The sequence below is a fragment of the Carlito syrichta genome, unplaced genomic scaffold (assembly GCF_000164805.1).
Source record: "Carlito syrichta isolate Samal-C Ts95f unplaced genomic scaffold, Tarsius_syrichta-2.0.1 Scaffold307326, whole genome shotgun sequence".
NCBI classification, from domain to species: domain Eukaryota; kingdom Metazoa; phylum Chordata; class Mammalia; order Primates; family Tarsiidae; genus Carlito; species Carlito syrichta.
The window spans coordinates 188,908-202,794 of NW_007251422.1; the positions used below are offsets into that span (position 1 = coordinate 188,908).

The following is a 13,887-nucleotide window of genomic DNA, read 5'->3' on the forward strand; positions in this document are numbered from 1 at the left end:
TGTTGAAGGTGTGTCAATGATAACCCTTAGGTCTTTTTTTTCTTGGATCAGAGGAAGAAAGGAAAGGAAATTGTTTCAATGATGGGGATCATCCAGGGATCAAAGCAGGCACTGGCTGTGAATTTGGAGTACTAATCCATCAATGGTGGTCAGATGATCCCCAGGCCTGGCAGGTTGGGGACAGTGTCTTGAGTTTCCTGTCCCGAGTGGGTTTCCTGCCTGAGAACATTTTCCGCCTCTCGGGTCTCTGGGTTCCTGTGACTGTGGAACAGTCTGACGTCAGTCAGGCTGAGGGTAGCTGCTCAATTCAGCCCCCTAGCCCTCCACCCCCACCTTCTTGAGCTCAACACTTCCTCCATGGGACGCCTTCTCCCGGGAAGCCCTGCACTGCCAGGCACCTCTGTTCATCATAGCATCATCTGAGAACGCTGTGCCCTTCCTTCCCAGCACTTACAGCTGCTGGTTCTTCATGGAGTCACGTGTTTAGTGTCAGGAGGACAGGCACCAGGCCTGGGGGTTTCACCACCGTGTCTCCGGAGCACAACTCAGTGTTAGTACAGCAGAGGTGCTCACACACACGTGCTGAATGAATGATGGCATATACAAGCAACCTCTGAGGTCTCTTAACTCAGCTCTGGCCCCTTCCGCCACATCCCTGCACATGGCCAGTCTCCCTGGTTTGGATACCTCTGGAGACAGATACTCAGACACACACAGGGGCCTCCACCTGCCCCCACCCCCACCTGTTCCCGCCTCCCATCCCCCACCCCCCACCCCCCATCCCCAGCAGTATAGAGAAGTGCTTCAAGTCTGCAGATCCCTCACAGCTGAGGGTCCACACGCATGTGCTTCCATCTCCTCCCTGTGTCTTCATCACACACACCACCTCCACACTGATGTTCCACTCAACACCTATTTGCAATCCCACTCGGGTCCCCGGTTTTCACCTCACCCTCGTCTTTGTTAAACAACTGGAGGGAGGCCCCTTGCCTCCCGTTCCTGAGCCCAGCTAGGGCTCTTGCTGTTACTGCCCTTTGTTTCTCGAGCTCCTGGGAGCTTTGCACGGCCCCTGAGACTCTGGGTGTAATGACCTGCGTGTGCCCTGTGCCCACTGCATCCTCAGGACTTGGCAGAGTCTGGCACGTGACAGCATGCGTCACATAATGTGGAGATGAGAACCTGACGGCCTCTCATCCTTAGATGTGCCCTAGACTGGTAGGAGGGACCCATCAGTGCTGAAGAATGATACATACGCAGATGACTCGGTTGGGGGACCCAATGCTGGACCCAGGGGGTGAGATGGAGGTTTCAGATGTCCGTCTATGCTGTGGAGAGACAAGACAAGGGGTGAGACGCCGTGCCCGGGGCTGGGCGGAGAATAGGACTTAAGAGCATGGCTCCTCAGGGGGCATCAGTGACCTGTTAATGTGCCTCCAGCTGCTTCTCGTTACTTTCTACTTTCTTTTCTTTTTTTTTTTTTGAGATGGGGTCTTACTTTGTCACCCAGGCTGGAGGGCAGTGACACGATCCTGGCTCACTGCTGGCTCGATCTCTTGAGCTCAGGCGATCCCCCTGCCTCAGCCTCCCAAGTAGCTGTAAGTAGCAGTAATTTTTTAATTTTTTTTTTGTAGAGACGAGGTCTCTCTATGTTGCCTAGGCTAGTCTTGAACTCCTGGCCTTAAGTGATCCTCCCTCTCTGGCCTCCCAAAGTGCTGGAATTACAGGCTTCAGTCATTGTGCCCTCTTCATCAATGCCCAAATGTGAATGAAATCCAAATGCACAGGCTATGGTCTGTTGGACAGAACATGGCCTTATTTCTGTGTATTTGCAGTGAGCATTTTAAGTAGGAAGTTACCCATAAAACTTTTCATTTTGGGATATCCGAGTCAACAGTACACTTGCTTTAAATAAATAAGGCTGGGTAGTATTCGTTCTTGGGTAGTTTGTTTATTCAAAATGCACAAGCAGGTTAAACTTCCTGTCATTGCACAATAAGCTGACTCTTTACAGTGTGTCTGTCACAAATTGATATCAGTTTAAGTGGTAAACATTAACAGTATGTCTCTGAGCAGTGGCAGTGGTGGGTTCACGGCTTCCTCCGCGGAGCAGCATGACACCCATCTTGGCACATCTAGGCAGCTGGCAGCATCACGCCATGCCCCCATGGATTGGACATGTATTTATTTCAATGGCCTCAGGGGTTTTTGGATAAGTGGATGAAGGATTTAGCGGTGAAGTCTAGGCTTTTGGTGTGCCTGTCACCTGGATGGGATACCGTGGGCTGACAGGTACTTTTACATAGGATGGCAATCCCACCGCCTCTAAGAGGGTGCAGCATGACGTGGTTAAAAAGCAAAGGACTTGGAGACCAAGAGCCAAAAGTGCAGTGTGTGGTTTTAGGGCTCTCAGGTTCCCGACCTGTGAGATGGAGGGGCTGGGTTTCAGGACTTCCCGGTTCCTTCCTGAACTTCTCACCCTACAATTCAAAGCATTCCAAATGCAGCCACAGAGCAGCACTCCCTAAACTCTGGGCAGTGTTGGCTTGGGGAAGACGGATTTAGGTGGGACATTTTATAGCAGTGGATTGTAGAGTGAGGGAGTAAAATAGAGCCTTTTATTTCAGTCCTCTTGCTTAAATGGAGAATGCAGTCTCAATTTGGTGCGAATACCTTTCAACAACGCTCTCAACAATGGCTCAGTGCCCTTTTTAAGCACAATGAGTGCAGGCAACATTATCTAGCTAGAATTTTTAAGATTTATTCTGAAGAATTATTTCATTATCATGGAATTTATTTTATGATTGCCTTCTATTTATAGCAAATATTACTGGTTTCCTCTTGGTGATAAAAAGTTGTGTTTTAAAATAAGTTTAAAGTGAAACATAGTGCATTGATGTAAAGAAGAAAAACTAAGCAGAGACTAATACAGGTGGTCCACAGATATACAACGCGTCAGGGTGGTGGAAGAATGGCTGAAGCTTGGGCAGTGCTACCACAGAGAACAATGAAGGAAAGAACAGTGAGGTCTCCTATACCTTACATGGGAGAGGCCTTGGAAAGAAACAGGAAAAAAAATTCAGGACCTCCCAAAGTACACACCAACACAACAGCTCTCCCAGATAACATGCACTAAGTGGATGAGTTGACAAGTAGACATGTTAAACAAACTGGGCAAATGTTACACACTTGTTGTTAGTTGGGGAACCTCTAGCAGGTGACACAAAAGAGTCCCAAGGGACCCCCTTGGTATCCAGGGGTCGGATGTGAAGGTACTGCTCCCCGTCCCCCCCTACATACCCCAGGTGTCCCCCCACAGCACCAAAGACCCAGAAGCCAGGTCTCCCCTGTAGCCTGGGTGGCTTCACCCTCTGCAGTGCCAGGAATCCAAGCTCACCGGCCTTCCTTGTGATAGTCAGAGCCCAGTAATTTGAAGGAACACAGGACCCTAGCTGGCCTGGTTTGTGCCTGGGGACACTGGCTATGTTTCTGCTTAACTGTGCCACCATGGGCACATCGCCACTCTTCTTAGATGTGGTTTTCTCACAGGCAAGCAGAGATAGATTTCTTAACCCATCTGTCTCACGGGGCTCAAGGAATCAAGACAGGCAGCGGCTGTGAAGAAACTTTGGAAATTGTCAGAGACTGTGACAATATCAACTATCTCTATTAACAAATGACCGTAGACTGGAAGAGCCATGGCAAGAGCCCTCAGGCTGCCATCTTGATCAGCAATGGGAGTTGCAACTCGCCTGAAGCCCTTAAGAACCCAGATGAACCTGGCTTTTCAGTTTAAGAATGTTTCACGTCTAGTGTTGTAGCCCCGTCAAAAGGAAACCCTGGGACACAGGCACAGGTCTGGGAGCGCTGACTTCACCAAGGCACAGCTTCTCGACCTGTGGCAATGATTTCATTATCATTGAATGATGATAGTAGCTCCGAGGAGCGCTGGTAGGGATCACACCAGCATCTTACCTTCAGCTTCTTCTCAGCCCGGGCTGCCTGTTTGCAGATGGGGTGCCAGACCTCGGAACCTGAGGGGCCAGGGGAAAACACAGGCTCAGACCTTCCAAACCCCCAGCAACATTCTGCTCCTCCAACCCTTACTGGATTCTCTCTCTGGGTACTGCACGGACCCTACACATCCACAGAAGGTGCCCCACGGCGTTCCCAGTTTCCTGCTCCCTCCTTCCCGCTGGTGCTGACTCAGCCACCCGCACCCTTCCACTGTGTGTCCGAATCCTACCACTTCCTCAAGGTCGAGGTCTCACATGACACCCTCTTGCGGAGTTTCTTACCTGCCAGTGGGGCGTGACTTTTCTGTCCTCTGTGATCCATTGTCTCTCTCTCCACACACACAGCCTTAAGTCACAGTAGCCGGTGCACTTATCATCCCACTAAATTGGGAAGAGGGCAGGGACTGTGCCCTCGTCACTGCTGTATCTCCCCCAGCACCCAGCATGGGATTATGCTCTTAGTGGAGGTCCGTACATGTTTGTGGTGAGGACGACTGGCAGTGAGTGACACATAGCAGGTGGTCAGTACATATTTGTTGAATGAATGGACAGAGTGGGGGAGAAAGGAAGTGACAGAGGGTGGTGAACTCCAGCCTTCCTGTCTCCAGGCTACCAGAGCGAGCCCACAGGAGGTGGGCAGGAGGTGTCGTGGTGCATATTCTGCCTGGGGGCACTGTCTTGACCTGCTAATTCCTCAGAGACTATACTCTTTAAATTCAGCATATGGCCAAAGCCCACATTTTATTGTGGGTAGGGGCCCCGCTGGCCGGCCCAGACGCGGATGGCTAATTTGGAAAGGCATGAGCAACAGGTGGCTGGTCACATGTTGAGAAGCCCCAAATATGACACATTTCCCAAAGAAGGGACAGGTGCCCTGAATTAGAAGGAAAAATAGGCACATATTATCCCTGTGGAGCCATTCCCCTTGTAACGAGCCCAGAAAGGAAAGGAGCCAGCCGGGGCTGGATTCCTGAGCACCCAGATGGCACTTGTTTGTCTGACTTTGTATCTGGGATGTTTTCCATTATGGTTCTCCACCTGGACCTCCTAGGACTCAAGCACTAGCTAAGGGGCGGGGGGACAGTGTGAAGTCGGATGTTTAGACCCAAAACAGAGCAGAGGGGATGGGCCTGGAGTCGGGAGCCCCAGATTCTGGCCTCTGTTCCGCCCCTAACATGTCCTCTGTCTGGGTTTGAGACTCTTCATCTGAATAACAAGGAGATGGAATTTGGGTGTTCTTGGAGGTTATTTCATCTTCAAGAATCTAATTCTGGGGCTAGTTTTGTCTTTTGTGGAATAGGCATCTTTGATTCTTGTCTGCTGACGTCCTTGTGTATTCCTATTCATCTAACTGGTTTAATTCCCTCTACAGAAAAATGCAGTGGCTCGCCGAGACCAGTAGAGGGACTATGGGTCTGTGGCTGATCCAGCTGTCACAGGGCGTGTCCACTACCCAGCTATGGGCGGGAACCTGCTCTCTGAGTCACTAGAGAGAGTTTCCGATACCCTCCGTGCTGCTCCTGGACCTACCAGGAGTTGTTTATGACGGTGCTCTGGCAGGAAACACATGTCACAGGTCACTAGGAAACAGGGTGGACATGGAGACTGAAGGAGGTCATGAGCTGAAGTGAAAGAGGCGTAGGACAGATGACGGGGCAGAAGTTGAGAAGAGACATAGCGTATAAGATGGGGGTCTGGCTAGATGGTCTCTCTTGCTTTCCACCTTCACAACTTTGACGTGTCTGCTCTGAAGTAAGGAGCCAAAAATGGCCTCTAGGACCCTGCTTATGGGAAAGCATGTCCATGTAGAAGAGGAGGAGGAAGAGCAGAATAGAAAAGGAAGAATCACTAGAAATATCCAAATAAAAGAGCACTAGAAAGGAGTGAGCTGGGAAACAAAATGAACTTAGCTACGAAGGGTCGGAAAAGCTGGTTTGCTTAGAAGACCCCTCTGACGTGACATCTGTTGCGCTTACACCCTAATGCCATGCTCAATGACATGGCACTTGCAGAAAGAGACCATGAGAGTGAGGACGGCTCTTCTGGGGACTTTATCCCCAGAGCCACGAGCAGCACCCGGCCCGCACATGTTCAATAAAGAAATGTGCGATGAATAGTTGGATTCCACCTTTGTGTTTTCAAAAAGATATGAGGTAAAACTTGCCCAGAGGAGGATGGTAACCAGGATAGGAAGGGGGCTCGGAAGTAGCCATAAGTCAGGGTCTTCGCCCCAAAGAAGTGAAGGAGAATCAGAGTGTAAAATGGGTTTTGAATATTTTAATGACTCTCTGTGGAAAGTGGTATTCATTTGTCTTGCAAGTCCCATAAGGTAGAACCAGGACTACGAGATGGAGGTTTCAGAGAAGGAAGCCTTAACATCTGAGAATTGAGAGGCCTTGTTCATCTGATAGTGTGCTCCTTGTCCCTAGAAGTACACCCCACATGTGGTGGCCACATGCTCAGCAGGGTATTGAGGGGGACCTGTCACAGGGCAGTTATATTAAGGACGTTTACTATCCCTCCATGTCTTAATAGGCTTCTCTGGCCAGAGAAAATAATTACTTTCCCCATCCAATAATCCTGATGGGAATGTAAGTTCTATGAGGAGGGGGATTCACATCTGTCTTATTTACAATTATACCTTCAGGGACTGCAGATTCTCAGTACATACTTAGTGAGTGAACATATATGCAACATAGGCATGCTATTCTATCTTAGGCCAGTTGGCGTCTCTAAGCTGGGCTTCGAGGTTTGGATAAGTCGTACAATCCAGACTCTGATTAGATGGCTACAATTCCAGACAGAATCTATGATAATATTCACCAGATTGGGATTTGCCAGGTGTGCACTGTGGACTACATGTCTTGCAGCCCGGTAGAATGCAGATTCCCTGGCCCCCTGCAGAGCCACTGAAGCCAGTTTCCTGGAGATGAGGCCTGGGAAACTGACCAAGTTCCTCAGGTGATTTTATGACTCTTAATTTGAGAACCACAGGGCTGAATACCAAATAACACTCTAAATTTTTTTTTTTTTGGTAATGTCACAGGATTTAAGAAAACCCAGTTTTACAAGGCAGAACTCTAACTTTTGGCAAGGATGCAACATTTTTTTTGCTTGTTAATCTTGTGGTTCCATGAGTCATAGTCTCTTGTCCTCTGAGATTGTCACATACAATTCCAGGATCTACAGTGAAAACCAACTGCGAAGGTTATGGAATTGAAGGATTAGCTATTTCTGTATCAGCTGACTCAGAGATAGAGATGTGGATCTCCAAAACGATCCCTCGGCCAGGCATTTAGGCCGTTCTTAATCCTCAGCAGCGTCAGCAGTCGGTCTTATCTGTCTGCCAGGTTCTAGTGCATGCCACACCTGTAACATCTGGGGTCAATGTGATGTTTGGGAAGCCTCCCACCTTTCTGCTGGACTCTGACATTCAATTCACCAACGCTTTTTATTTTTGAATGCCAAAGCTGGTGCCACAGGCTTCCAGAATACCAAGCCAGAGGTCACGATCACAGATCACAGTGGTGACTGAAAGTGACCCACTAGCAGGTTCTCTTGGGTCAGTACTGTGATTCTGGAAATTATGAATCTGAATGTGCTTAGGCAGGGCAGGTCATCGGTGACCTCCTGCTCCCTGACTCCTGGCCTTTCTCCCTCGCTGGTGGCTCTTGAGTTTTTGGTCTCCAACCCCAGCTAGGTATTCTTTTACAGCAGGATTCTTCCCTGGATTTTCCTCCACCACAGCAGGAGGAGAGTTTTGCGCTTCTGTCTATGACAGCAGCACTACCTTCATGGCCAAGACTGTCTGGAACCATGGACTTGCTCCTTTAAAATCCCTGCCCAGGTAAACAGATGTGGAATGTCCATAAACAGGGTATTATTTAGCCATAAGAAGGAGAGGCCTGCCACTACAGGCAGCAACATGGATGAGCCTAGAACACATTATACTCATGGAAAGAAGTCAGTCACAGAAGAGCACATGCTGTATGGTTCCATCTATATGAGATATCCCAAACTGGCAAATCTATAGAGACAGAAAGCAGAATGGTGTTGGCCCAGGGTCTAGAGGGATGGAGAGTGGGTGTGGGATTTCCTTTTGGGGCGATGGAGATGCTTTGACTTGATAGAGGTGCTGGTTGCACTCTACCACTACCACCTCACATTATGCCTGCACTAAAACTTACTGAATTGTCCACTTTAAAATGGTTGGTTTTATGTTATGTGAATTTTACATTAGAAAAAAGTCACGCTCTACTGTCTCCCACAAGTGAACTGCTTCTAGGCACCCTGTCCTCCCTCTGTTACTAAGGGTGCAAGACTCAGCAGGAGGGGGAAGAGGGAGCACGTCTGTCGTGATTCCAACAGTGTGATTCCAACAGTGATTCCAACAGTGTGACCGTGATCACCACCTCGGGCATCAGCAAGCCTTGGCCACGCGTCAGGCACTCTACGCGTGATTTGATGTAATATTCGGTGACATCACTCACTAGCTGTATGATCTGGAGCAAGTCAGTTCCCTCCCTGCCATGGTTACCCCACCTGCAAAAAGGGGATGGTGACGGTGTCTGCTACTTTGAGGATGACTGCGTTAACATATGTGGAGTACTGAGAGCAGCGACCAGGTACCATTCAAGTGTTAGTTACTGTTATTACCATCTCCTCTCCTTTGCCTGACAAGATAATCTGTGTGCCAGGATCTAGTCTGGGTCAGGGGAAGGGGGTACTAGACAGACTTGAGGGGAGCAGGGGGTGCACCCAGTGACAGGCCAGGTGACAGGTGGCATTGCTGAGCAGAAGCCTGTCTTGGTGGCTGGTGCCCCTCCTGGGGGCTGGGCATGTGCCCAGGGACGAGGGCACCTTAGGAGAAGAGGGAAGGACCAGTTTGCTTGGAGCTCACATGATGAAGTGGGCTTGAAGCTTCCTGAAGAGGGTAAGGGAGAAAGTGCTTGGTTGCCATGAGGCTGGTTACCAGGGAGGAGACGGGACAGGGAGGGGAGCATGGTAGCGCCTGGTGATTGGTCACACACAGGGAATCACAAGTGCTGATAGCCATTGTCAGTGCAGCAATGACATGGCATCGAGTGCTGAGTGCTGGTTTGTGTCAGGCACTCAGTATTCTTATTATTCTTATCAGTATTATTATAACTAATATTTGTTGCTTTTTTGAGTCAGAGACTCATTCTGTCACCCAGGCTGGAGTGCAGTGGCATACTCATGACCACCATTGCCTCAACCTGCTGGGTTTAGGTGATCCTTCCACCTCAACCTTCCAAGTAGCAGGGACTACAGGTATGTGCCACCATGTTTGGCTAATTTTTCTTGATTTATTGTAAAGACAAGGTCTCGCCAGTTTGCCCAGGCCGGTCTTGAACCCCTGGACTCAGGCAATACTCATGCCTCAGCCTCCCAAAGTGCTGGAATTACAGGCGTGAGCTACCGCACCAGGCCTGTAACTAATATTTGTAAAGTGTCTGGGCCAGGCCTATGCCCCTCACTTTATAACATTAGTGCTTCAGTAAGAAAGCATGATAATGGACATTTATTAAGGACATTCGCTGAGTCTTATGCTAAATCTTCTTAAAAGCGATGATGACATTGGCAATAGCAGTATTGCTAGTACATCATGGGGAGTGTCCACTGGCACACCTCTGGGTGAGGACAAGGAGCTCCGACTGGCAGAGCCCATAGTGCCAGGCTCTGCACTAGGCCTCACCACACACTCACTCATTTATCTTCACAACAGCCAGGTGAGGTGGGGCCTATTTTTACAGAGAGGAGTTGGGATTCAGGGAGCACCCTGCTCTGTCCCCACATCCTGGCCTAGGCATTGGCAACAGGCCCTTGGAGTCTCTCAGGGCCTCTGTGCTGATGGTGACCAGGGCTGGCCAGGTCCTCCTTCCGCCATGCACAGGCAACCCGTCTGGGGCAGGAGAGCGTGAGGTCAAACACACAAAGAAACAGAGAGAAGGGCCACCTGACACCGCCGTGGGCCTCAGCCCAGCTCTGCTTCTCCTCCATGCATCTTGGATCCGGGAACCAACCAATTCCCTTGTGTCCATTGGAGTTTGTGCTGGGTTTCTGTCACCAAAAAAGCCCGGACCAATAAAACGTCTCATCAAGCTAAAACCTGAGAATCTGACAAGTTCTTGACTTGCCTGGCGGGCAATCTTGTTTCTCAGAAAACAGAGGAAGCCACCAGGGAAATTGCTACTCTGGACCTAATTCTGACCAACACAGACAAATTGGCTTCTGAAGTAGATGTGACATGTGACAGGCAGAAAATGGCCACAGCAGCTTGAATTTGTGGTGACCTGAGAGGACAGGCTGGAGACAGATGTTGGAAATACAAACCGTAAGCTACTACACGGTAACACTTTCTATATGACTCAAGATGCTTGGTAACCCTTAAAATCCAAGAAAAGGAAGCTCATCAAAAATTAAAATGTACTCTATTTAAAATGAAATATACTTAGTAGAATCAGACTTTAGGAAATACCAATTTAGTACAGTAACAGGGTATGTTTGAAGAATCTAAAATTAGGTAGCAGGATTGGGGAAACATAAGATTTAAAGTTTTTAAGCATAACTCCTACCACCTAGGCTGTCAGTAGGCAGATCCAGTTTAAAGCAACAGTGCTCAACTACAAAAATCACAGCACTCGGTATTGCTATAGTACCATCTAAGGGGTGTCTGATGAGAGGCGTCAGGGGCTGGAGCTGCACAGCCCTTGCATGTAAGGCTCTCACAGAATGTATCTTGGCCTAAAATACCTTTTCCGAGTTACATCTCCAGCCATGCCAGAAAGACACGCCTCCTGGTCCCAGGACCTTGTATCCTCCGAACTAGAGCAAACGTGATCTCAGTTACGCAAGAGAAGAGTTTGGTGTCATGATCAAAACAAGCCTTCAGGGCTTTGTTTTGGATTTACATGAACACGGAACGAAATGTCTTCACTTTATCTTGGACCATGGACCCCTCTGAAAATCTGATAAAAGCTGTCTCCCTAGGGAGACACACCTACATGCAAAATTTGACACACAATCTTAGGAGACTCATAGAATTCAGAAGGCCGACTCGGAACCACAGTGTAAGAATTCTGGTAATAGATATGAGAAAACTGCCTTAAAGAACCCTAGCAAGACAGGCCAGCTAACCTTGGTCAAGCCATGTATCCACTTTTATTATTCTCCTTTAAAATGAAGATATTCACGGCTTTTAGCTCACAGGGTTGTTGTGAGTATAAGACGGGATACTGTGTTTAAAACGATTAGTACTAACTTGGCACATGGTAAATGCTCAACAAATTCCTGGCATTTTATTCTGATTACTGTTTTTATAATCATTATTATTGGGGAGACCTACAGCTTGTTGCAATACTTTCCTTAGCAGGGCAGGGTTTGCCTAGTATTTTCTGAAATGATTTCCTGCCTGGTGGGTTTTTAGTTAAGTATACAAATGATAACAGAGAATGTTTTAAAAATACACAGCGGTGTGTCCTCAGCACCCACACCCATGTTTCCCGTGTTGCTGTCTCAGGTCCTCAGAACAGGAGGGTATTTGGTGCAGACAGAGGGGAGACAAAGGATCTAGCTTATCCCTTTTCTTGGACACAAGCACCTTTAGAACAAGAGAAAAATCTATTCCATGAACCACATTTGGGGTTTTAAAAATACTCCCATGGATCCAGCAACTGTAACCTTTGGGATTTCAGTGTAGGTTCTGCCCCGAACCCGCAGCATTTTGGCTATTATTTTGCTGCACAAGATCAGTGACCTAATTTCCTGGTGAAGCCCAAATGAAGGGTTTGGATAACAAACAGATTGGATATCTGGCAATTTTACAGAAACAGTTAAAAGATTGGATGCTCCACAGAACTGACAACAAATAAAACTTGCCCTGTCTCGCGGGCCCTAGAAGTCCTTCTCCAGACAGACGTCCGGCTTCTCCCAATTAAAGTCCATCAGAAAGCCAGCACACAGCAATTAGAACACAAAACAAATGGACCCAGAGAAGCCCTGAGGATCCTTTGCCAGGACTGTGCTGTGTCCAGCTGGGGCGGATAAGGCTGGTTTGTAAGCAGGGCGGGTTCCCGACATGCCCCTGTGTGAGCCACTCTGTGGGTCCTCTCCTCAAATGTGCACCAGGACCTTGTGGGCTATGCTTGCTCTCTGTGCGTGCATAGGTGGCCTGCCTTAGTTTCTCCACCGTGTGGTGCTTCTCCACCTTTGCACCTGCTGCTCTCACTGCCTCCGTATCTTTCCTCTCTCTGAAACCTCCCACCTCCTGCTTGTCTTCAAGTTCTTGACTTGAAACATCCCTCTTTCAGGGGAACCTCTCAGGCTGGCCAGACCAGTGCAGGGACATAGAAAACACACCCAGCCTGTAATCCTGTGCTTTGGGAGGCCGAGGTGAGTGGATTGCCTGAGACTGTGGGTTCGAGACCCACCCGGGCAACTTGGTGAGACTCATCTCTACAATAAATCAAAAAGTTAGCCGGGCGTGGTAGCACGCGCCTGTAGTTCCAGCTACTTGGAAGGCTGAGGCGGAAGGATCGACGGAGCCCAGCAGGTCGAGGCTGTGGTGGCCGGGAGCGTGCCACTGCACTCAGTCTGGGTGACAGAGTGAGACTCCAACTCAAAAAAGAAAACACATCTATGGTTCCCAAGTGTTCCCCTTACAGCCTTGTTCCAGCTTGTCACTGAAGGCTTGCACTTCTACTTGACCTCAGCTAGGCTCTCCTCTGGAGAGGGAGCTCCCAGGATAGCAAGCCCACCTGCTGCACTCATGTCTGGGAGCCCAGCACGAGGCAGAGGGCCTGGCACGGAGCATGGCTTCAACATGAATGAATCAATGAAAGACAGTGATGTCCTCCTCCTATCACATGTGAAGGAAGATCCCTGAAGGAAGTCTCTTCTCAAGGTTATGGCCCACGAGTGGACGTGCTGATGCTGGAATCAGGAACCCTGACTCTCAGCCAGCCTTTATCACTCCTGGGCTACTGGGGAGAAGACTTTTCTTGCCATTTCTGGGGGATATCATACTGAGTCCTGGTCCCCCTCCCCAGTGGGGGTGTCCAATGCCCAGCTTTGAGTGATAGCAGAAACTGGTGGCTGCCACCCCTGCAAGATGCCACAGCTGGAGTCAGTGTGATGCCTGGCCTGCTCCCCTCCCCCGGGATCCCTCAGCATCCCAAGGCAGGTCCTTGAACACCCTGCAATTACTCCCACTCCCCAGGAGCAGGAGGGTGGGGATCGGTGATTAATAAGAGGGTGACAGTCCTTTTTTCACACCAAGAGTATCTCCCCACTCCCAGAGGCATCCTGCCTTGGGTCGGGTGGTGCTTTCTCTTTCAGGACCACAAGGCTGCTCACTTTACTTGTCGCCGAACTCTTTCAGTGTCGATGTGAAACTGGGTGCGTGGGGGGATGTGACCACAACGCTGTAAGCCCTTTGAGTGATGTGTCTGCTGCCAAGTCTCCAGTGGTCAGAACAGCGCCAGGCCACGTGGGAGCTTGGTAGATGTTTGCAAATGAGTGAACTGGGAGCCTCTTGTGTAACAGGAACTCACTATACCTGTGTCTCATGGGACTGTTATGGGTCTATTTTACAGATTAGGCAACTGAGGTTCAGAGAGTTATGAGACTTGCCCAAGGTCAAAGACTTGGTAAGCAGCGGAGCCAGGATCCCACCTGCAGGAGTCTAAGCACCCAGTGGGGAAGATCCCGCGGGGAATTCAGGCAGGGAGGCAAAGGTGTTGGCTATTCCAGTGTGGCATGGGCTGGAGGCAGTGTTGGGGGGGACATCTTTAACACCAGGAGATGGGCTCACAGGGAGAGGAGAGTGGCATGGTTTGATGCTGTCCCCTCCACA

General features: G+C 49.3%; 1 protein-coding gene across 1 annotated transcript in view; it reads right to left on the reverse strand.

The window, feature by feature from the left end:
- The window catches only part of ABLIM3 (actin binding LIM protein family member 3), a 70,824-nt gene that overhangs the window by 22,520 nt on the left and 34,417 nt on the right, over nucleotides 1-13,887 (reverse strand). Inside the window, exons 7-8 of the mRNA XM_008064392.2 lie at nucleotides 3,973-4,031; nucleotides 1,254-1,325 (exon numbers count right to left, since the gene is read on the reverse strand). Of these exons, the coding sequence (XP_008062583.1) occupies nucleotides 1,254-1,325; nucleotides 3,973-4,031 (131 nt within the window). The remainder of the gene's footprint in view (nucleotides 1-1,253; nucleotides 1,326-3,972; nucleotides 4,032-13,887) is intronic.